The 24467-nt window shown below is 44.2% G+C and overlaps 1 protein-coding gene across 50 annotated transcripts in view; it reads right to left on the minus strand.

Annotated features, from left to right (window-relative positions):
• Window positions 1-24467, minus strand: part of Ttn (titin) — a 272483-nt gene that overhangs the window by 190731 nt on the left and 57285 nt on the right. For 48 of the 50 annotated variants that reach the window (XM_039106393.2, XM_039106391.2, XM_039106433.2 and 45 more), the window contains 22 exons: window positions 12908-15535; window positions 11837-12115; window positions 8985-9548; window positions 7778-8059; window positions 7398-7676; window positions 6698-6976; window positions 6322-6600; window positions 5915-6202; window positions 5528-5806; window positions 5141-5422; window positions 4771-5049; window positions 4386-4664; window positions 4009-4287; window positions 3453-3740; window positions 3055-3333; window positions 2628-2909; window positions 2249-2527; window positions 1852-2130; window positions 1462-1740; window positions 1078-1365; window positions 560-838; window positions 81-362 (listed from right to left, as the gene is read on the minus strand). In XM_039106393.2, coding sequence (XP_038962321.1) covers window positions 81-362; window positions 560-838; window positions 1078-1365; window positions 1462-1740; window positions 1852-2130; window positions 2249-2527; window positions 2628-2909; window positions 3055-3333; window positions 3453-3740; window positions 4009-4287; window positions 4386-4664; window positions 4771-5049; window positions 5141-5422; window positions 5528-5806; window positions 5915-6202; window positions 6322-6600; window positions 6698-6976; window positions 7398-7676; window positions 7778-8059; window positions 8985-9548; window positions 11837-12115; window positions 12908-15535 — 8811 coding nt within the window. The remainder of the gene's footprint in view (window positions 1-80; window positions 363-559; window positions 839-1077; window positions 1366-1461; window positions 1741-1851; window positions 2131-2248; window positions 2528-2627; window positions 2910-3054; window positions 3334-3452; window positions 3741-4008; window positions 4288-4385; window positions 4665-4770; window positions 5050-5140; window positions 5423-5527; window positions 5807-5914; window positions 6203-6321; window positions 6601-6697; window positions 6977-7397; window positions 7677-7777; window positions 8060-8984; window positions 9549-11836; window positions 12116-12907; window positions 15536-24467) is intronic. The other 2 variants (XM_063284706.1, NM_032068.1) reach the window with 1 other exon arrangement.

The raw sequence follows: 24467 nt of genomic DNA on the forward strand, positions 1-24467 counted from the left end.
AGAAAGCAGTGAAGAAGCCATGAGACCCAGGGGAGAAGGTGATGGGTTTCCATGAATGAGAAAAAGAAAGATATTTCTACCTTTTACTATAACCTTGGTACTGCAGCTGGTGCTGCCAGCAGGATTCTGAGCCTCACAGATAAAATCCCCACTGTCTTCTGTCCCGAGGCTGTTCATCTGCATGACTGCCACTGAGTCAATGAATGTCATCTGGTATTTATCACTGGCTGTGAGCTCATGTTCATTTCTATACCACACAACTCGAATTTCTGGAGATCCAGTAATCTTGCATTCCAATCGTGCCGAGTCACCTGCTTTTACTATTTTGGAAGCTTCTAATTTCTTTACAAACTTCGGTGGTTCTAAAGAGTCAGGAAAAGGGAAATTATGAAAGAACAACAAGTCACAAAAGTCCAATTGGGCAGTATGTAGAAAAGGGAGAGACAGACCAAGATCTGGGAAATAGGCTCTACTGAGTTAGAAAGCTACATTGTAACGGAGCACAGGAACAAAGGAGGCATGGGTCGGACAGAAACATAAGACAAGGAAACTTGCACACCTGTCACAAGCAACATTGTAGTGCAAGAGTCGCTACCAACATCATTGGTAACTTGGCAAGTATACTGTCCAGTCTTAGAAGCATCCACTGAGTAGAGGTTTAAGAAGCTGGTTGACCCTTCCAAGCCAATGAAACACTTAGGTCCTGAGACAAGTTCCACATCATCTTTAAGCCATTTAATTTTGAATGGTGGTGTTCCTTTCAACACAGCCTTAAATTCCACTGTAGAATCCGGTATAGCTTGCTGCCTCTCAGGTTTCACTAGGAAGCTTGGTGGTTCTACAGATTTTAAGAGAATCATATTTAGTTATAGCCCTTGTAGCTCAATGATTTTTATAGACATATAAGAAAACAACTCAGGAAAAGAGGTAACGATTAAATATTTCTTGAGCCCAATGAATGTGAATGGAAAGAAACAGAATTATTAAGAGCTTTACTTCTGAGGATACAAGGTTAAGAGTGGTGTGTTTTGGAAGTGCCTACAAAGAAGAACTTAGAAGATACAAATGAGCTCTGACCTTTCACAGTTAAGATGCCACTACAAGCATTGTCTCCTGCTACATTGGACACCTTGCAGGTATAATTTGCAGTGTCTTCTAATTCCAGATTACTAACTTCCAGTGACACGGTATTTTCGTGACATACAAGTCTGTATTTTGCACTTGTAGATATTTCTTTTCCATCTTTAAACCACTGAGCATTGATAGGAAGTGACCCAGAAACCTTGCACTCCATGTGGATAGAAGATCCCAGAACTTTATCCATTTTGGTTAACTTTTTGGTGAACGATGGAGGAATGTCTTGGTCTATCCAAGGCAAATAGCAAAAACACAGCCATTAGTCTGTTGCTCCTCGTCTACAAGGTCTATGCTGTAAGGTAAGGTAGGGGCAAAGGTACACACCTAGCACTCTTAGGTAGGCATCACAGCTACTGCTTCCAAAGTCGTTTTCCACCTTGAACGTGTACTGTCCACTGTCTTGCTTCATTACTGACTGAATCCTAAAACTGGCCACATTATTTTCAAAACTCATTGAAAAATATCTACTGGGTACAATCTGTTTCCCATCTTTAAGCCATTTGACTTTGAGTTCTGGTGTTCCTGCCACCACACACTCCAAGGTGACCGGGTCTTTCTCGGTAACATCAACTGACTTAGCTTTCTCTATGATTTGAGCAGGTTCTGTAGTAAGAATGAAAACGTGCATAAATTAGATTGGTGATTCTACTAGAACCCAAACACACATATACAACTATCCCTATAGAACACAATCTCAGGGAATAGCTCACTGACCTTGTACTAAGAGGAAAGCATAACACCTCTCCACTCCTGACTCATTCTTGGCTTGACATGTGTATCGCCCACTGTGCCCGTTGTCCACACTCCGGACTTGAAGTGTGGCCACACTATCCTCAAAAGAAATATGGACATTGTCATTTTCCTCAAGAATCTGGTCATCTTTTAGCCAAGTTATAGAAATCGGAGGTGAGCCTGCCACGGTGCTCTGAAAGGTGGCGGAACTCTTCAAGACGGTGGTGACATTTTCTATCTTCTTGATGAACGATGGTGGTTCTGTGATTAAATGAGACAGTGGTTCAAGAAAAGGCACCTTTTAACTCCTACTCATTACCTACTCATTAAAGAGCACTCAGTATTTTGACTTGGTGGCTGGTCCTAGCACGTGACTGACCTTTCAGGGCAACTCGTGCAGTGCAAGCACAGCTGCCTCCTTCGTTGGCTATGATGCACTGATATTCACCAACATCTGAAGGGGCACACTTGGTTATGTGCAGGTAAAACACTGACATCTTCTCAGACATTGTGTACTTTTTGCCACTTCTGATTTCCTTGTTATTCTTCAGCCAAGTGACTTCAAATGGAGTTGTCCCCATGACCTCACACTCTAGTTCCACGTCGCTGTCCTTTACTACCTCCACAGGCTCCAGCTCCCTGATAAAGATGGGAGGCTCTACAGAGTCAAAAGGAGGACAGAGAGAAGCTTAACTCAAGAGAAACCTCGGCCCCCGCAGGCAGCCCGGCTAAAACGCAAAGCGGACTCCATAACGAACCTTTCACTTTTAGTTCGATGCTACAGCTCGCAGTGCCTGCGTCATTTCGAGCTTCACAGACGTAAGTCCCACTATTTTCAACCCTGGCATTAGAAATCTGGAAAGTGGCTAAACCATCCACAAAAGAAATGCCGTATCTCCTAAGATCTGTTATTTCATTCCCATCCAAATACCAAGACACTCTGATTTCCGGGGTGCCTGTTACTTGGCATTCAAATGTTGTTGACTGTCCATTTCTCAGCACTAGCACTGGGCTGGGCTTCTTAATGAATTGAGGAGGTTCTAAAGAAGAAGGAAAAAAGAGAGCAACATGCTGAATGGTTTTTAAAACAAAGCTCAACAAACGAAACCATTTTCTTAATGAACTTTCCCTTCCCAAAGACCAGTTAAGCAAGCAAGAAAAAAAGAGACGATCTAGAGACCAGACCTTTTACAAAGATGGTGGCTTTACTGCTTGTCGTGCCAACATCATTGCTTAGCTGGCAAATGTAGGTCCCGGAGTCGGCAGCTTTGGCTGAAAAGAGTTCAAGAATGGTGGAGGTGTCATCCTTCCAAACCGAGCGAGCTGCCCCAGGGTGCAGCTCCTTGTTATCTTTAAACCACTTTATTGTCATGGGTGCAGTGCCACCCACAAGAGCCTTCAATTGAACCCTTGTGCTGGGATTCACATCTTGTGACTGTGGCTTTTCCACGAAGTAAGGGGGTTCTGGTATGAAAGAACAGGAAGCAAAAGAGAGAGACAATTTATTTTAGAACTCAATGAAGGGGAAATTAAGAAGTGTAAGGCAATAAAGTTTGGAAAGATAGAGATTAAAAATTGCCAACCTTTGACTGTCAGGTGACCACTGCACTGGCTGTGGCCTGCCTTGTTGGTGGCAGAACAGGTGTAAGTTCCACTGTCTGTGCCTTCCAGCTGACTGATCTCTAAGAAGGCAGTATTGTCATGAAAAGAGAATTTGTACTTGTCACTAGCTGAGATTTCTTGGTCGTCTTTGAACCATTGGATGCTTATGGGATGTGATCCAGCCACTATACACTCTAAGTCGATAAAAGACCCTTTAATGCTGTCCATCTTTCTCAGTTTTTTGGTGAATGAAGGAGGTATAATAAGATCTAGCCAACAAAAAGCAAGAAAAGGTTAGGTTAATCTAACTATTTTTGTTCTCTCTCTTAACATTCTCTCTCCCTCTCCCTCTTCCTCTCTTCCCCACTTCTCTGTCTCTGACCACAAGGTGCTAAGACCTGAACCCAGTATCTTGTACACACAAGGCAAGTGTATTCTTTTATTGAACTGTACCCAGAGCCCTGTGTTTTTTCTTAAATCATACAAGAAGAAGAGCCCCTGAAACACTCAACTTCTATCAGTAGAAACAATACCAACCTAAGACATTAATGCTAGCCTTGCAGCTGCTTCTCCCAACATCGTTTTGGACCTCAAAAGTATATTCTCCACTATCTTTCTTCTCTGTGGAAATAATCTTTAGTATTGAGACTGTGTCAGTGACACTGATTTTGTATTTTGGACCCAGGGTAAGTTCTTGGCCATCCTTAAACCATTTGGCTGAAATCTCCTTAGTCCCTGAAAATTTAACTTGCAAAGTGGCTGGGTCTCCTTGAGTGACATCTATGGACACAGCTTCCTCTGTTATTGTCGCAGGTTCTGTAGAAAACAAAGGACAGGTATGGGCTATGAAGTGCCCCGCTGTATGGTCTATTATCTATTTCTCCCTCCAACCCAAGGTCGATTTCCGGACCAACCTTTCACTGAGAGTAATGCAGAACACCTTTGTATGCCTGCATCATTTTTGGCTTGACAGACATATTTCCCATCATGCTTGACTTCAATACCACTGAGGTATAGACTAGCCACGTTGTTCTCAAAAGTCATTCTTATATTGTCATCTTCGGTGATCTCATCATTGTCTTTTAACCACGTCACAGTGATTGGCAAGGAGCCTTTCAGAGTGGCCTGGAAGGCAGCTGTACCTCCACGGAGGGAACTGGTGGTTTCGATCTTCTTAATGAAGGACGGGGGTTCTATCAGAAGAACGGGTTCTCAATCAGTGCTACGGCAAGACCGAATCTAGAAACTTAACATGTGTCTGGGTAGGAGAGCCCGTCCATCAACTAAGCCAACACTGACCTCTTAATGTCACCCGGGCACTGCAGGTACTGCTGCCCACCTCGTTGGTCACCCGGCACTGGTATTCACCTGCATCTGAAGCTACAAACTTGAGGATCTGCAGGCTCACCAGCTGATCCTGAATGAAGGTTTTATACTTTCTACCGCTTCGAAGGGTTGTGTTGTCTTTGAACCAAGTGATCTCAAAGGGAGGGGTGCCTGCCACCTCGGCCAGCAGCATGACATCATACTCCTTTAATACTTCAATGGACTTAAATTCCTTGGTAAAGTAAGGTGACTCTATAGTAGAAAAGAATGGCCTGTGTTAATGGGCAAGGACCTGTGCTGTGAGCCCAAAGTTTGGTCACATGGGGATGAGGTGAGAACCGACCTTTGACTATGACAATGCTAGTGCAGTGGTCACTGCCAGCCTCGTTTTGAGCCTCACACATGTATTCCCCACTGTCTTCAATGGCCACATCGGTAAGCCTTAAAACCGCAGTGGACTCCACAAAAGACATCTTGTGTTTGCTGCTCTCCCTCAGTTCTCGGTCATTCGCAAACCACGTTATCTTAATTGGAGGGGTGCCCGTGACTTTGCAGACTAGCTGAGTGGCATCTCCTTTCTTTAACAGTTGTGATGGTTCTAACTTTTCAGTAAATGTAGCGGGCTCTGTGGAAGGAAGGGAATTATTAAGAAGAGCAGTAGAAAAGAGGAAGACGCTTATGTAGAAAGGGTCTCGGGGCCGCCCAAAGGTGTCAAAAGAAGAATGCAAACCTTTCACAAACAAGTTTGCACTGCACTCCACACTCCCGGCTACATTGCTGACTTTGCACGTGTAAGTGCCCGAATCCGTGGTTTTCACTGCGTAGAGCTCCAGGGAACTCTCTGAGGCTTCTTTGGTAATATAACAGCTCCCACCAGAAACCAACTCCTTGTCGCCCTTAAACCACCTGATGGTAAGGGGAGTGGATCCTTGGAAAGCACTCTTCAGACAGACTGCCGAGCCAGGCAGAACATCCCTGGACTCTGGCTTAGTTACAAAACTGGGTGGTTCTGAAGAAGAGGTAGAAGACAGAATTTGAAGGAGTTACAAGTCTGGACCCAATGGAAGTTGGCTTAATTTGAACATTGGTAAAACAGACTACAAAGTTCCTAGCCAACCTTGCACAATCAGGGCTCCTCTGCTGTCTTTGCTGCCCACAGAATTTGTGGCCCGACAGGTGAAATTCCCTGCGTCGTTCATGTCTACTCTACTGATCTCCAAAGAGGCTGTGCCTTCCACAAATGCTATCTGGTATCTGTCAGAAGCAGCGATTTCCTTGCCATCCTTAAACCAGGAAACCCTCATGGGGAGTGAGCCGGCGATTTTGCAGTCTAACCTGCAGGCACCGCCAACGACACTGTCCACGTTACGTAAGGGTTTGGTGAATAGTGGAGCGATGTCTCGATCTGTTCATGGTATAAGAAAGAAAGCGAGATCAATATGGCAGACTGCCCAGTGCTTCACCTCTGGACAGCTTTGATGGGTTGTAGAGTACGACGTAACATGGTTTCCTAAAAATACTAACCTAACACAGTAAACGTGGTCTCACATGAGCTGCTACCCACTTCGTTGGAAATCTCAAATGTGTACTGGCCACTGTCGTGCAGTTCAGCGGAATAAAATTTCAGCTGGGCAATGTTGTTTTTAAAACTGATTCGGTACTTTTTACTAGCAACCAAGGGTCTCCCGTCTTTGTACCACTTGGGCTTGAGTTCTGGGGTGCCCGAGACTGTGTACTCCAGAGTGGCTGGGTCCCCTGCGGTCACCTGGATCAGTTCTGCTCGCTCAATGATTTTGGCAGGTTCTACAAAGGCATCAGACAGTTAGGGTTCCTTAGTGTGAATTAAGGCTTCACTTTAAGTGAAAAGGGCACTTAGAAGTTAAAATGTCCCTACACGAACCTTTCACTATCAACTCCCCGACAGACGTCTGGCTCCCAGCTTCGTTTTCAGCTAGGCACGTGTATTTGCCACCCAAACCGATCTGAACATCAGAGATGGTCAAGACTGCAACTCCACTGGAAAAGCTCATTTTGATTTTTCCATCCTCTTTAATGACTTCTTGGCCTTTCATCCACATGACAGAAATGGGTTCTGACCCTCTCACGGCAGCTTGTAAGGTAACAGTTTGTCCTGCTAGGGCTGTAAAGTCATCTACTTTCTTGACAAAGGTTGGTGGTTCTAGTTAAGGAAAGAAGGCAGACAGGCTGTCAGTTCCCAGGCACTCTCAGCCCCATCGCCACTGCTGCAGGGGGTCATCCAGGTTGTTTCCCTTGTCCAATGCAACCATTTCCCATCCCTCATTTATTAGAAAGAAGAAAGAAATTAACAAGAAGAACTATCAATTCCATTCAAGAGAGGCACAGAAAGAAATGCCAGTGAGCAAAATGACTTTTTACGTAATTCCCTTTTGCTACGATTTAATAAACATTTCTGCTCATATCAAGATGAAGACTCGAATAAAAGCCCTTGGCCCAGAGTTCAAACTAAGGCAAAAGCACATTGCAAAGGTCAGAAGAAAGGAAAAGAATTAGCTTTCTTTCCACGGTTTAAGAAAGCTATTTGGGCCATTTACAGGAACATCCCACCCCCCCTCACTGACCTTTTAGCAAGTGTGTGGCAACACAGCCACACTTTCCAACTTCATTAGCCACCACACATTCGTAATCGCCAATGTCGGCGCTATTGAAAGATGTGATTTCCAGAAACACAAAGGTCTTCTGAGTAAACAACCTGTACTTTTTACTACTTCGGATTTGCTTCTTGTCTTTAAACCAGCTAACTTCGAAGGGTCCCGTGCCCGCGACCTCACACTGAAGCAGTGCATTGGCCCCTCGCACTATGTGTGCAGGCTCAAGAGTTTTGATGAAAGAGGGAGGCTCTACAAAAGCACAAAGCACAGAGTGAGCTGTGAGTTACAAGCAAAGGAAAGAAAGGCAAATGTTCTCAGGGAAGCGAGCGCTGGCGGCTCAGCGGACAAACCTTTGATAACTACTTCAGTACTGCAGCTGTCACTGCCCGCGTCATTGGTGGCTTCACAGGAGTATGTGCCGCTGTCATCAACTTTTACATCAGTGATGTCGAGGATAGCCTCAGAATTGGCAAAAGACATGCGGACCGTGTTGCTTTCACTAAGTTCTTTGTTATTTTTGAACCAAGTGACCTGGATCACAGGTGAGCCTTTCAGCTTGCAATGGAGGCGCGCTGATTCACCCGGGAGCATTAAATAAGAGGGATCCACCTTCTTCACGAAGGATGGCGGTTCTACATGATGCGTAGGGAAAAAAAATGGAGAGGATGACTGAACCGTACACACCACAAAAGAGAAGCAGACACATGTGACAAAAGACAGAAAACGAATCTTGACAAAACTTCTGAGCAAGCCATGATACATTCTGCCCTTTCCCTTCATTCAGAAACACTTTTCTCATCCCTTGATAGAAAGGACAAAAGAAAAAAAAAGACACAAGCAAGCAGACTATATCTATATGAAGAGTGACTTTCTGAACAAAGACAGCAATAATAGACATGCTAACATCTATTGGATGGGGCAGGGTGTCCCACCAGCTTTCAACCCACACAAAGGACTGCAGGCAGCTGAGGAAAGCTGAGAGAAGGAGACATAGTGTTCCCCAGGGAGGAGCATGTCGATTGGTTATCCAACACCAAACGGTTAGTCCTGAAAACATATGTACCAATAGCATTCTATAGATGAAGCAGGTCGCATTTGTGTATTTAAGGGTATGTGTGTATAGACAACAGTTAATAATAATTTAAAAAAAAAAAGAGGCGGTAGATTTGCAAGAGAACAAGGAGGGGTGTATGGGATGGTGAAGAGGGAGGAAAGGGAAATTAAGTTAATTCATTATCACTTCAAAATAAATTATTTAAAAAGAAGACGGCTAAGAGTTGCCCACACATTTAAATTTTAAGCGAGATTTATAATTGCCTTTGTTAAAAAAAAAAGTAAGCGGACTCTTAAGAAGATTAAACAAAAATAAAACCAACCAAATGACAGCCTACCAACTGATGTCACCACTTTCCCAGACCCAGAGGTTTACGTTGAGAATTTAATTAATAACAAAGGATAGGGATGGTAGAGCTGTCAGAGAATGTTCACAGAAGAGGGAGACCCTTCCAAGGCTTCCTTTCAGACAGGAAGTGGCAGAGAGCTGCCAGGCACTCTTACCTCGGACCGCGACTGTGGCAGACGAGGAACTGCTCCCAGCCTCATTGGAAGCTGTGCATGAATAGGTTCCCGAATCTTTGAGTTTGGCCAGAGGAATCTCAAGTGATGCTATTTTATCTTCAAAATAGATCTTGTAGTCTTTCCCAGCGGGCAGTTTTTGCCCATCTTTGCTCCACGTGATGCTAACTTTCCTATCCTCATCTACTTGGCATTCAAGGTGGATCTTCTTATTGATGGCGGACTGCACAGGCTCCAACTCTTTAATGAAGTGGGGTTTGTCAATGATGGTCAACTCGGCTTGGCAGATATCTGCTCCGAATTTGTTAGAAGCCTTACAAGAGTAAACACCCCTGTCCTGAACAGTAAGATTTGAGAGTTCTAAACTGTGCTTGTTGTCTGCGTCTGTGATCCGGCAGTCAGGTGACGGCGACAGGGCAGTACCGTCTTTCTGCCAGATGGTCTCAATCACCGGAGTCCCTGACACTGTGCAGAGAAACTTGGCTGCCTTACCCACGAAAGTCGTAAGGGACTTGGGCCTGGAGAGAAAGGTTGGTGGATACGCCTCTGCAAAAGAAAGGTTTCCGTGTTACATGTGGTCTGCACCAAAGTTCCCACTGCAATAACATATTCCAAGGCAGAAAGAGATAAGTTATGTCGCCAGGTGAACAGAAGACATTGCCTTAAACAACAGTGTGGGGATAAGACCAAAGGTTGGGAAAGGAGAAGGATGAATTGTCTCTAGCGAAGGAAAAGACATTTGTTCCCTCGAGAAGCAGTGTTGCTAAGGCTTTCTCTGTTACACCAGAGGGTCAAAAGTTAGAACTATGTAATAAAAAAATTCAGTAATTTTACTTTTGTAAATTAGAAGACCAGAAGAAAGGTTGAGAAAATTCATGGGTCGTCTGAAAATGGGGTAAGATTGAAACATTATGGAACCTTACAGAGGTCGTTCTAACCCTCTGGGATGGCAGGAAATCCTTATATCAGTTCACATCAAATCATGCAAAATATTTCACAGCAGAAACTTCCTATTCCCATTCACCATTATGAAGCAAAGCTTGAGGTTCTTCTCTTGCTGATAAGAGACACAGACGCTAACTCCCTGTCCTTTAAAAACAAAGGAGCTAAAGATTTGGGTCAGCCCCATTACTGGGCTGGGCTAATTTGTGTAAAAAAAAAAATCCTTAGCTGTCATTAAGAATAGTAGCATCATGGAGAAAAGTCCATGAGGCCTCAGCCCCTACAGGCAACTAAGAAAACTGTGGGTGGGAAACATAGTCTTTCCCAGGGAGGAACACACCAATTGGTTACCTAATACCCAACAGTCAGGAAAACCTACAAGTAACATTACACGGACTGAACGGGGTTTATTTAGGAATCTATATCTGTTATACATGTTACAGCAATTAACAAAAAAGAGACCATGAATAATGAAAAGAGAAAGCAAGGAGGGCTATCTAGGAGGGGGCAGAGGGAAGAAAGGGTAAATAGTGTAATTATCTTAATCTCAAACCAATAAAAGTGAAGAAGAATGCCACAGTATTATCTGCATGGAAACGCCACTGTAGAGGTTTCCTGGAATCTTGGAGATTTTCTACTGTGGAATAAAGTTTCAAAGAAAAAAAATGCTTCAAAGAACTCCTTTTTCTGAGGTGGATGAGCAGGCTTCCTTCTCCTTGACATTCTCATTGAGTAAGACTTGCACCTAAGAGCAGCCCTCCTACCCAGGGAGAGTCTCTTCGATCACTGCTGAGTTTCAAGCCACTACTAAGAAAAGGAGGGGGAGGGAAGGAAGGAAAGGAGGGAGGGAGGAAATGAGGGAGGGGGGAGGAAGGGAGGGAGGGAGGAAGGGTGGGTGGGAGGGAGGGAGGAAATGAGGGAGGGGGAAATGAGGGAGGGGGGAGGAAGGGAGGGAGGGAGGAAGGGTGGGTGGGTGGGAGGGAGAAAATGAGGGAGGGGAGGGAGGGAGGAAGGGAGGGAGGGAGAAAGGAAGCAAGGAAAGAAAAGAAGGAGGGAGGGAAGGAGGGACAGAGGGAGAAGAAAGGGAGAGAGGAAGGAAGGAAAGAAAGAAAGAGGGACTAATTTTTTTTTTTTGACAAGGAGGAAATTCAATCATTTGTTGGGGATTAACACATTGAAATTTACCCTTCATGTCAATTAGGATATTGAGAATAGAGTATTTGTGTAATTGCCCTTATTTTAAAGTTAGAAGTCCGGAGTGAGCATCCTTAGTTTGAAGCCCTGCCCTAGTGCCTATCTTATTACTGAACTTTGTTTAATGTTAGCTGCATATTCTGGCTTTATTTGTAACTCTGTCACTATTTCTGATTGGTTATTTGGGTTGTTATAATCAAGTATATAGAGGATTTTTTTGAGACAAGGGTTTTTTGTTTTGTTTTTTGTTTTTTGTTTTTTGTTTTTTTTTTTATGTAGCCCTGGCTGTCCTGGAATTCACTCTGTAGACCAGGTTGGCCTCAAACTCATGGCTCCATCTGCCTCTGTCTCTTGAGTGCTGGGATTAAAGGTGTGCATCACCACCACTGCCTGGTTATTTATTTTTTAATTTTTTAGTAGCACCAAACATTTCTCAAATGTTTCACATTAAGAGCAAAGTCAGGCTCAATTGATGACTTAACATTTTCCCCTCCAATCACGAAACTTTTGCTCTGGCTGCAGGCAGAAATGTGACTGAAGAATGACTTGTCCCCATGCCCTCTGTGGTCCTCAGTCAACGTGATACCACAGAGGATGTCAGTATCCCCCCAGTGGTGACACGCTCTGCACCTGTACGAAAAGCACCACACACCCTAAGATGAGGTGACTGCACCCCTGGCTGAGTGTGTGGCATTTACCTGTCACGGTCAGCGTGGCGGTGCAGCTGACACTGCCATACTCGTTGGAGGCTTTGCAGGTATACTCGCCACAGTCAACGACCTGGGTCCTCAGGATCTCCAGGCTGGAGATGTAGTTCGAAGATCGAATGGAACACTTGTCGCTCTCATAAATCTCTCTGCCAGCTTTGAACCACTGGAACCGGACATTGGGGGCTCCTTGGATCTCACAGGTGAATTTGGCTAGGTGGCCCAGAGCTACTTCCAAGGGCTCAATTCTCCTTTTGATCACAGGGGCAGCTGCGAACAGAAGCAGAACCCGTTAGCATGCCCCCTTCCCAGGCATCCCGCATTTCTCTTTGCAGGCTAACTTTTGTCGCTGTTAACAAAATTGACAGGTGAAATTGGTGAGACGGTTTGCAGCACTCGAAGGCGAAGGCGTGTGGCTGGGAGATGAGAACAGTCGTGAAGGCAAAGCAAAAGAAAAAAAGAAAAACAAAAACAAAGGACAAAAAAGAAGCACGTGACATTTTCCATTGTTACTCTGCAGTGAATTGCGGGGGGGGGGGATTATTAAAACCTAACGCAGTGTGTGTGCATGCGCAACCACAGGGTGTACCATTGAAACACACCCTGCCGTCTAGGAACCGAAAATAAGGTGCAAACACAAGATAGACCAGCTGGCGTGGTGAGGTGAGACAACAGCCAACAGACGGAAAGAGAAGACAACTAATCATGGTCACGCTGAGTTTAGAGAAGAGCCTGGTGGTTTCGGAGCGCCCGTGCACTGAAAACTTTATTATTATATATTATCGAAACATTTTCGTAGGAAAATGTATTCATCACCATAAAGCATACAAGAATATGTCTTATTGAAGAAGTAGCAGTGAGGCTATGATAATGTACGACCCAACCAGGCAGTGAGAAACGTACGTTAATAACCATGATTATGTCTGTACTTTCAATCCTCCTGAAAATGGCTGGCATCCTGAAACAGTGGCCGACAGTGAAAAGTCAGTGGTGACGCCTACATCATTACAAAGTGGTGGACATTAGAACCGAGCCTGATGCATTTACTCCTTAAAGTCCAACCTCTTTCTCCCACAGTGAGCTTGGCTGACGTCATTGCTTTCCCATTGCCGTTTGAGGCTTCACAGACATACTCCCCTTCGTCCTCTGTCTTTACTGACTCGATTACCAGGGTGTATGCATTCTCCTCTTTTAGGCACTGGAACTTGGCACCTGGAGGCACCAGGTCACCCTTGAAATACCAGTTCACCTCCTTAGCATTTGATATGGATGACGTAAGGTGGACGGTATCTCCTTTCTCAGAAATGGTATCCACTAAGGGTTTAAGTATAGTAGGGCAAAGGTCAGCTAAGGGACCCTCAGCTTCTTCTTGTGACCTCACTGTACTGGTCTTCTGGGTATCACCCTCTTCTGCCACCTTCAGAGTCTCAGTCTGTGGAACCTCATCGGTATCTCCATCTTTGAAGTGACTCTCCACGTTCAACCAGCTGACCTCTTCTTTGGGGACAAGGTACTTCGAGTCGACTTCAGCTTCTATGACAGTTTCAACTTTCTGTGCATCTGAAAGGTGACCTCTCCCTGCTTGCACACCTATTTTGTCTTCTTCCTGAAACCTCGGATCCTCAGCCATTAAGATGTTTCTTTCTTCACAGACAATGGAGCACAAGGCATCCTTAAGTTCAGTTTCCAGGTTAGCCATCTGAGGATCTATGTCTTCAATGGTGAGGGTTAACTCTTCCGTTAGTGATTTCACCGAGGTGATAAGGTAGGTGCACAGGATACGTTTGGGCTCTTGAGTGAAGTTTACGGCTGTGACCTCCACCTTGTCAATGTTTCTTAGCCACTCGGAGAAAAGACTTGCTTGCTCCCTGGCCACGGCAGCCTGCAAAGCCCTTCGGACCTGAGTTTTCAGATGTAGTCGCTGCTCTTTGGGAATACTAGAAAACAATGTTTCCTTAGAAAGCAGGTCACTTTCTTGTACCTCCTTCACTCCCTTTACTGCCTCGGGCTCTTTCTTAGGCTTAGAGGTTTGGCTAGTGGGCACTGCCATGACCTCTGATTGCTCTTCCTTAAGTAGGACCTGCTTTTCCTCAAGTGCTAGTGGGAAGCTTAGGGACTTGCCCTCCTCGGTCCTCAGGGCAACGTTTTGCCCTGTGCTTTCGAGAGTATCTGCACTAGCCATCAGGGTTTTGCCTTCTTCTATGCATGTGTGTTGGGAAGGGACTTGGGGCTCAGAGCGCACCTCAGAGACTGCAACATCAAGCGCCTCTAAACTTTCCACACACCCCTCAGCTATGCTCTGACTCAGGAGGAGAGCTCTTTGCTCTTTGTCCACTTCCAAGATCATCTTTTCTCCTAGATGGAGTGTTTCTTCAGTGACAGAGGACAGAAGGGAACCATCAGGAGCTGCTGTTGAAGACTGTGGAGACTTCCCTTTGGGTTCAGCTGTTAGGGTTATCAGAGGCTTGACGGTGACTGAACTCACTTGTGCTGCAGATGAGGCACCTGGGCAGAGTTCCTCAGGCTCTTCAAACTGTAGAGTATCTTCCTTGGGGAGGGTCCTCTGAGACTGGACAGTCTGCAGGTGTAAAGTGGGGGGCGGTTCTTTGCCTGGCTGTGTGTGAACGGCACCATCTATGGAAGGCAGCTCCCCAGTGCCCTGGAGAGTGGACATGATAACGGGTTGCAGCTTCTGAGCCCCTAGAGTCACCCCAGTACCCAGTTCACTGCTGTCAACCTTATGCTCATAAGGAAGCTGCAGCTTTTCCTCTGCAACTAAAGCACCCTTGGCAAAAGCTGTAATTTCCTGCTCTGAGTCAAATGCCTGAACGGAAAGGCCTCTTGCAGATGTTTCCAGAAAATCACCAGGAACTCCTGAGGTGGACTCTTCCTTGCAGGAGGCATCGGGCACATCTGTGTCTTCCGGAAGCACAAGAAGCTCTGCGGTACAGGTGGATGTCCCCCATAGGTTCTCGGCCTTACAGATGTACAGGCCACTATCTCCCCTCTGAGGGTCATTAACAATAAAGGTCCCAGAGCCGTCAGGATTGTGAATGATGGTGTAACAAACGTTGGTATAAAGCGGCATGTCTTCTTTGAACCATAAAACAGTGGGGGCAGGCTCTCCATGCACCAAGTACTCAAAGACAGCCGGGATTCCTGGAGCACAGTGCACGGGTTTTAACTCCTTGAGAAAGTAAGGCAAACAAGGTTCTTCAGGCTTCTCCAGAGTTTCCTTCACTACTGATCCCTTGTCCTTGCTCCTCTCTCCTTTAGGGCTTACTTTTAGGTGAGCACTACATACTGCCCTTCCGTATTCATTACTGGCCATGCACGTGTACTCCCCCTCATCCTGAAATCTGGTGAACAGAATGATTAGGCTGTGGTTATTCCCATCAAAGACAAATTTGTAGTCAGCAGAAGGGGTTAATAGCATCCCATTAAAGAACCACTGAATTTTAGGCTTGGGGCAGCCAACGACAGTAACAGACAATTTAGCTACGTCTTCAATGCTTATTTCAACGTCTGATATTTCTTTGATGAAAACTGGGACAGCGCCTTCCTGTCTGGAATCAAACTGGGTGGAATGAGCTGGAGGCCCAGACAGAAGTTCAAGTGTTCCATTCTCATTAGGTAGGTCAGAACTATAGGTTTGAAAATCTTCCTTGGCAGACAGAATGCTAGCAATTTCTGTGTGGAGAGAAATTATTATGACGTCACCATACGATTTCATTTAACAAACAGTATCAAAGAATTAGACACCAATTAGTGACCTTCTGCATTGAAACAAGGTTGTGGTGAGGTTAACTTATCAAAAACCCGCAGCGTTCCTAACTTTCTTAGGCTATCGAGGAAAATCAAGCAATTATAACAAGTGCACAAAAAGCAACTTTATACCCAATTCATCTGTTCAGGTTCACGAATGCAATACACATCTGGATCTGAAGTTTGAAGAAGTGCTAGATAAACATTTAATAAATCGTAAATCCAGGGTCACTTGCATCAACTTCTAACAAGACATACAATTGCTATATGGGACTTTCTTGAATTTAGTGATCATTTTCAAAGAAAACATGTTTAAACTAGCCCTTCTAAACAGATATCAGCAACAATAACAAAACCAAAGGCTAGCCAGGCATAGTCCCAGGTTCAAAGACTGAGGCAGGGGCATTCCCAGTTCTAGGCCTGTTTGGTGCCCTTCCTATATGAGGCTATAGGAAAGGTTTGATTTCTGACTCCTGCAGGAACTGCTGATATTAGGAAATCAGGTCTCCTGTCACTCACATAACTTGTCAACGTACTTCAAGAGATATTTTATAATAAGACAGTTAAGAAAGCAGAAGGCAGAAATAAGAAAAAATGACTCCAATATTCAAACATTGATGACAATTTATGGGAAGGCAGTTGTATAGGGGGCACCGAGTAACATGCACTCTTTTAACAGGATCTCAAACAACCAAGTGAGAGACAGGTAGCTTATCAAAAGGAAGTAGGTTCTTAATTCAGTCTGCTGGGGATATTGGACTGCCCTGTTACTGCAAGTTTTATTCCCTAAATAAATGGTAGTTTAATTTTATTAATCCACTTCTCTCATTTTACACTGAATAGTTCTGTGCCTTAATTCCTTGCTGGTCAAGTGCTTTAGCATATTGGAAGACAGGACTCATGCCTCCTGGCTATAAAACACTAGGGAAACTTGTCTATAGCATGTAAAAAATCTGACAATTTAGCTACGTCTTCAACGCTTATTTTAACATCTGCTATTTCTCTGATGAAAACTGGGGCAGCGCCTTCCTGTCTGGAGTCAAAGGGGGCAGAATGAGCTGGAGGCTCAGAGAGAAGTTCAAGTGTGGCATACTTACTTACTAAGCTACTTGTGACTGTCCTAATAAGCCACTGATGACTTCATACTCAAAAGACTATCAGTGGCCACTTAGCTTTGCCTCTGTGCTAAGTATATTAGCTTTCCCTTCTCTTTACTCCCCAAAATACTTGGGAAGGGAACAGACGTGGATGTAGTTAAAGAACCTTGAGCTGCTAATATGTAAAAATATTTTAAAAAATTTCCCCTGTTCCAAAACACGGAGTATTTATCATACACACAAAAATACAGTGCACGAGCCTCGCATGGGCCCAACTATGAAAGCTGTAGCTAAAATCACCCGAGTCTACAGTATCTCACGATGACTGCTAAACGACTCTGTGTAACACATGGAATTCTTTATCAAGCGTCGGGGAAATTCATATCCCAAGCTTTCAAGTTGTGTGTCATTGAGTGAGAAAATAAAAGATTCCATTGCATGATTATAAGTGTGGGGGAGGCTTATTTTTTCCTTTCAGTTATTATCCAACACACCCTCAAGACCAATGCATCTGAGACTAATGGAATCATAATAAGAAAACCAAAGCCTTCATTCTTCTGGGAGTGAAAATATACATTTAAAAATCAACAACTATGAAAACATCTTCCTCCTCCCCTGTTTACATTTGCTTTTCTGGATTTTGTGTGTGTGTGTGTGTGTGTGTGTGTGTGTGTGTGTGTGTGTGTGTGTGAGACGGTGCTTGTGATAACGTGGGTTAAGTGTGCCTGTCATGTTGGCTATTGCATGGATTTCTAATTAAGAGAACATGCAGCATATGACTAAATGTAGGAAAAACACTAAGTCCCTTTGCTACAGAATTAGTTTTACTGCAGGGACACTGGTGTGGTATATTATATCTAAATTATTACCAAAGGTATTATGTACTCTGTGGTTGAAGTAAAAATCGTTCTTCTACAGTTGTTTAATCTATCACTAGATGGTGGTCACTTTAAACAAATACGATTTTTAAAAATTTGAGAGGACTGAGACGACTGACTGGTCTGCCCGTTTCCTACACATGCTTCTAATCTTTTGTTTCAGATGATGTGTGGGAACTTCCATTGCAAAGACAGCATCAACAGATAAAAGAAGCAATTAATGTGGCAGCTATATAAGTTCTTATGGAAATTAAATCTGACATAAATGGTATTTGGTAATCAATGTTAATATGGTTAATACGATTATGATCCTTAAATATTGCTGAATGCAGTCCTTGAGTGCAACCAGTAGGCCATGATCATAACTTAAGAAAGGAAGGCTAGGCTAATAATCTCATTGTCTCTTCTGTGGTTCTCCTCTATTACAAGATGAAAATTGTTATGTTTAGTTGTATTGGGTGACAAAGAATCTTTCTATGGGCTTTATAACCTATGAGGCCTTTTGACTTAACTCTACACTGTTACATAAGAAAACGGATTTTTTCATATTTATTATGTCTTACATCCAAAGGCCAAGGTCCACATTGATTCATAATCGCAATGTCAAAGCACCGTGAATTATTAAAATGGAAAAACAAACTTAAATTTTCACCTTATAAACATAAACATCCTACTGGAATTTGAATATTTGTTGATTCCTAGTTGTTTTTTAACGTTTAAACATTCTATAAAAATTATAAGAAAACTTACTCTGTCGTTATATATACTAAACAAAAACTACCATATTTTCTCAATTATAAACATGTCCTACCTTGTTCTGTCTAACTCAGAGATTCTGACACTGGCATATAGTTAAAAATTTATATTTAGATGGACGTGGTAATACCCCCGGGTCAATGATAAATTAAACACTGCACTTTACTTGATACCCCAAATGAGAAAACAAAGTATTTTTAAATGTGAAAAGACCGTTACCTTTATGTATGCCCAATTACCAAGGCTGCGACATAAACAGACTGTTAAGTTGGCTATCATTTGGGCAACCTTGAGTTTATGGCTGGTTTTGGCCTCTGACATCTAACTAAATCAATATCGGTGTGTCTGAATTCGAAGAGGCTTCTAATTAAAACATTACTTAGGGCCAGAGGGAGTTTTCTCTTACCAGGTTATCCACAGTTATCCGATATGGTCACCCTTCCTTCCACCATGCATCTATAGTATACGGGACAAAAGAAGGCGCTGAGACACTCTGTGGAGGAGAGGTGACGGAGAAGTACAAACACAAACAATCAGGTGTCCAAGGAGGTGTTTAATCGTGCTGGATGACACATGGTATAACTGATACAGGTGATGGTTCCAGGGTTTAGATCACAGAATATTTACATGCATGAAGAAGATGAGATTTCTACATAGAAAGACTATCTCCCGGGGTCTTCTGTGTCATGATCCAAATATAGTGGCTACACTTGGAAGGTTGCTAATCCGTAGACTCTGGGGGTGACCAAGGCCCTGAGACATCCCACTTTAAGAGGGTGAGGATGGCATTGCTCCTAGCTGTTCCTGAGTTGTTCGTAGCTACACAGCTGTACTCCCCCTCGTCACCTTTAGTTAAGCCTGTTATGAACAGATTGTGGAACCCTATACCACTTTCCTCAGCACTGAACCTTGATCCCTGGACCACTCTTCCATTTTTGTACCAAGAAACGGTGGGTCTCGGTGAACCACGGACTAAACACTGGAAATACGCCGCTGTCCCTAAGGGAGCACGGCAATCAGAAATACCTTTGATGAACCTGGGAGGGCCTTCCACCACCTGGAATTCAAAAAAGCTGTCTGCGTATTTGCTCCTTAAGACTAGCTCCTCCTTCTGACTGCTTAAAGTCACTTTGCTTGTCCTGGTGACCACAGCAGAGGCCTGGGATTCTCCCATGGTGAGGAAGCCTCGGCAGATGGCCTCGCCTGCACTGTTCAGAGCTCTGCATCTGTATGTTGCACTGTCAGAAGGGCCAACATCTCGGATTCTAAGGCTGTGCCTCCCTTTCTCCTCGCTAATCACATACTTCGTGTCATCTGGTTCAATGCACATGTACTCCTTATACCACTGGACTTCCGGGGTAGGAATGCCTATGACCGAACACTTGAACACAGCAGTGGAATTTTCTGGAATTCTGAAATCGCAGATGGGCGTTATAAAGCGAGGAGGCATTTCAAAGGCTTCTAAATCGATCTTAAACTCTCTGCCTTCTTCCCCTTGGGACTCCGCACTGGGATCCACTAAGTTCAACGGGAGAATATCTAAGCTCACGATCATGCTTTTATGATCAGGAGTAAATTCAGGAACTGTGACTATCTTCACCTGCTTCTCGAATTCCTTCACATCTTTTTCACCTAATTCCACTTCCAGGACGATCTCTTGAGGAGACGGTGTTCTCGATGAGTTGGCGTTTGCCACGTCAAACTCCATGACGTGTTGGTGGGTTACTGGTGGTGGCAGGGCCACCGCTCTTTCCTCTTGAGGTATGACGTCTACTTTTGCAAAGCTCTTTGCCTCCCCTATGATGTTCACTGCGTGGCACATGTACTCTCCCCCATCTCCTTTTTGAACGTTGGAAATTTCCAGAGAACACACATTGCCCACCCTTTCCATTTTGATTCTGTCATCTGGCTCTAGCAAAGATCTATTCCTATACCATTTCACACCAGGGACCGGAAGACCCTCGACTTCAATGATGAAGCCCAATGTTGTATTTTCGTATATCTTCCTTTTGCTTAGAGGCTCGATAAAAGATGGAGGCATTTCATTGTCTTTGGGTTCGATGGCTTCATTGGGTGTACCGAATGAGTCTGAACGCCATGTTTCATAAGGTGAAATCCTCTCGTCCGTCGGTGTATGGAAATGCTCATTTGGAGTGCTGTCTTCCCTCTCTAGTTTTGACAGATTCATGCTTACATTCCTACTATGGTTTGGTCCTCTAGTAGGAACAGAACCTCTCTCTAGTTTCTCACCTGGGGGTGTGAAAAATCTCTCCAGAGCCTCCCCTGGGGGAGTGGAGTATCTCTCTAGAGCCTCTCCTGGGGGAGTGGAGTATCTCTCTAGAGCCTCCCCTGGGGGTGTGGAGTATCTCTCTAGAGCCTCTCCTGGGGGAGTGGAGTATCTCTCTAGAGCCTCCCCTGGGGGTGTGGAGTATCTTTCTGGTATTTCACCTTCAGAGGGTGTGGAGTATCTTTCTCCATTTTCCTCTGAAGGTGTTGAGTATCTCTCAAGAGTGTCAGCTCTTGAATTTGCTACGGATGGCTCAATTATCCCTGAAGGCTTAAAATATAAATCAAGAGACTTTGGAGATTCTAAATTTTCTACAGACGATGGTGGGCTATAGAACTGATCTAACTCAGATATGTCTTCGCTGCTTGTGCTCCCAACATCAATTGAAATATCAGACTCAGGAGAATAGGGTCGCCCTAGGAATTCCTGTTTCTGGTTGTAATACTCATACACGGTATTGAAAGTTACTTCTTCGACCTCCATTGAAGTCACTGACTCACTCTGAACGAGCTGTGCCTTGCGTTTGGTGTCTCTAACTTCAGGCACCTCATACCTTCCCTCAGCAAGTAAGTACTGTGTTAGTGAGGTCTCAGATGCCCCCTCTTCAGTTGTTTGGGTCTCCTCCAATCTAGGGAGATTTTCAGGCAAACTCTCCTCTGTCTTTTCTCCTTCCATGGTGGAGACAAAGCTTTCATTTTGAACGGTAACTTCCTGATAGGTTTCTTCTCCTGAGACCTGGATTGACTCACTTATCTGTTCCTTTAGGTCCTGCTGCTCTCCAGTCATCAAGAATGGCAAGTCCTGACTCAGAGACAGCTGTCTGTGAGGCACATCTGCTCCATGGACATCACCTCTGGGGTTTTCTAGATTTCCTTCATATTCCTGAGTCACACCACATGCTGGTCCCATGGTGGATCCGTCCCCCATATCGTGATCCTCCAAAAGCTCTTCCTCACTCGCCGCCCTTTTCAACTGGGAGATGAAACTCTTGTCTCCATTTTCTACAGAAGCATTTGTCTCAGAAACGTTAGTTTCTTTCACATCAGCAGATGGAGTCTGAAATAAAGCCCATGATTCACCATGGACCACTTCAGAATAAGACTCAGGCACATGATCAGTTTTTAAAATTGAGGTGTTTTCTTCCTGGGCATCATGAAAGCTTTGGTTGACAGAAATCTCTTTCTTGTGGCACATTTCCTGCCTGTTCTCAGTTTCTTGGCCCTGGAACGCCTCACCTGGATCGTCTATGTGAGAATACATTTGCTTTAGATCAAAGACAATGTCTTTGGGGTTAGCCATTTCTGAAGCAGGTTGTTGAGGTTCTAAAGGCCTTTTACCTTGTTGGCCATTGGCCAAATCTTGGAAATTCATGTCTGTACTTTCTATCTGTGAGTGAAACTGCTTGAGGTCAAATGTAACAGGTGCTTCAAGCTCAGCCTTTTCTTGATCTAGGGGAAGCATTTCTTCCTGTTGTCCCTTCTCTTCTGTTTCAAATTCGTCATGAGCTTGAGAGGAAAGTTGCTTCAAATCCATTACAATGTTCGATGAATCTGCTTCTGTGTGTGAAGCCACTTCCTCTGCCTGATGCATGTTGCTCCAGCCTGATTGCTTTTGCTTTAATGCAAACTCTCTGTTACCCCATTTCTTTTGAGGGCCTGTAACAAAGGATTTCTTGGTCCTTCTTTTTTCTAAAACTCCCTTTTCTGCACGCTGCAGCTTTTCAAATGCAATGATCTTATGCTTCACTTTTTTGCCTGGGTAGTACCTTTCTCCTTCAAGGGCTTCGTCATAGGTAACGACAGACGAGTCTTCCACATCCTGAACTGCCTCAGAGGTTCTCTTGGAGTGGATATTATCACTTGGAGAATGTACTTTCATATTTCCCCATTCTGGTCCATGATGTCCAAAACCATCTCTGACTTCGTTTCTAATGTTAGCTTCTCTGAACTCATCAACAAACGGATAAATGGTACCCTCTGACTGAGACCTCTCATGAATATGTCCCCCATTTTGGCATTGTAGGAATTCAGTTCTGTGAGACTTATTGATATCTGAGGGTCTAGAAGCATCCTGCATAGACCTGGATAGTTTTTCACTAGGAGATGGACAGTATACCTCTTTTATCTTGTCCACTTGCCCAACTGTCTCAAGGCTTTGAAAACACTCCCTTACACTATACTCTTTTACATTTGATTGGGCAGTAAATGGACCAACTGGATTATCATAAAAATGTGTCCTTACAGATTCCTCCTGAACTTGTGTTTGTTGATTTTTGGAATATTGTGCATAAATTCCACTTATATTTTCCAACTGACTATACTCCCTGTAAGGGATGGGTTCCACGGTTAAATCTAAAATGCTCTCGGCTATGCCTGAATCATTTTCAGCCACACATTGATACCTTCCAGAATCGTGCAAATCGACATCATTGATGTATAATCTGTAGCTATAATTAACCTCTTCAATCTCAAACTTTTGACTCTGCTTTATAGGAACCCCGTTATGAAACCATGCGACTGCTGGCTGAGGCTCCCCCGATATTAGGCATTCAAGCATGACAGAATTCCCTTCCCTACAACTGGCACTCCTTGGCATTTCCTGTAGCATTTTTGGTGGCTCATTAGTAATATCAGAGGAGAATACAAATTTGTGTTTTGGTGACTGGATGGCTTGATCTCGAGATGTTGCCTCAGGCTCCAACTCAAACAACTCCCCGTATTCTTTGTTCTGTTCTGGGGTTGGAGTGGCTGCTGTTATCTGAATTTCTACAGGGAAGGAAAGCAGCTCTCTGTCTGCAGAGGGGAGGACTGAGGGGTGAGTTTTTAACATATGAGGATGTTCTTGACTAAAAGATGGATGAATACTTCTTGCCTGGTCAAACACCAAGGCCAGCTCTTCTTCTTCATCTGCGAGGTCAGGCCATACTGGGACTTTATGAGGCTGGGAATCATACCTTGGCTTTGGCCTCACTCTAAGCATACTGGTTGCTTTCACTGTCCCATACTGGTTAAACAGCACACAGGTAATAGAGCCTCCATGATGGGGCTGAGCAGAAGGGAAGGTTAATGTTGAGTAGTTTTCGAATGTATGAGTGGTAAAACCTTGACTACGTGGTATGGGCATGTCATTGTTATACCATGTCACAATGGGCTGAGGGTATCCTTGAAAATGACACACAAATTTACAGCTGTCACCCTCATAGACTTCTTGAGATTCAATATCCTGGAGAAATGAAGGTGGGCAGCGTTGCGGATGTTTATGGATGTAATTTTCAAAAGATCTTGTTTTCTCCTCACGCTCTGCTTTGAATTCTTCTGCTTTCGTGGAAGCATGGCGTTGCCCCTCTTGCCAACCCCTCTGTGTTCCTCCTCTGCTGTCTATGTCTTCGGCGTCTTCAGCATTTGCAAGTGTACCCAAGGCCTCACTGGAATATGGTGTGAGAACTTGAGACATCTCAGAAGCCTCATATATCCCGCTACTCGCATATCCACACATTTCCTCATTAGAGGTGGATGCGGATGGTTCTCTGACCACGATGCTGCTCACAGAATCTTCCAACTGCTCCCTGGCCTGAGGGTTTTCACCTGCGAGGTCTTGCTCAATCCAATAGCCTTCCAGGAGGCTTTCTTCTTGAAATGTCTCTTGGTTCAGGCTGTTTTCAGCCTGGAGATCTTCATCACCAGTGGTTTGGACACTTGAAGGAGGTTCTCTATTTTGATGTATTTGATTAGGAAGGGGGTATGGATTCTGGATGATTCCTTTGACTGAGTTATCCACCCTATCCCTGTCTTCAGCAAACTCATGCACAAACCCGATCTTCCCTTCCTCTCTAGAGAATG

This window comes from Rattus norvegicus, chromosome 3 (genome assembly GCF_036323735.1).
Source record: "Rattus norvegicus strain BN/NHsdMcwi chromosome 3, GRCr8, whole genome shotgun sequence".
NCBI lineage: Eukaryota > Metazoa > Chordata > Mammalia > Rodentia > Muridae > Rattus > Rattus norvegicus.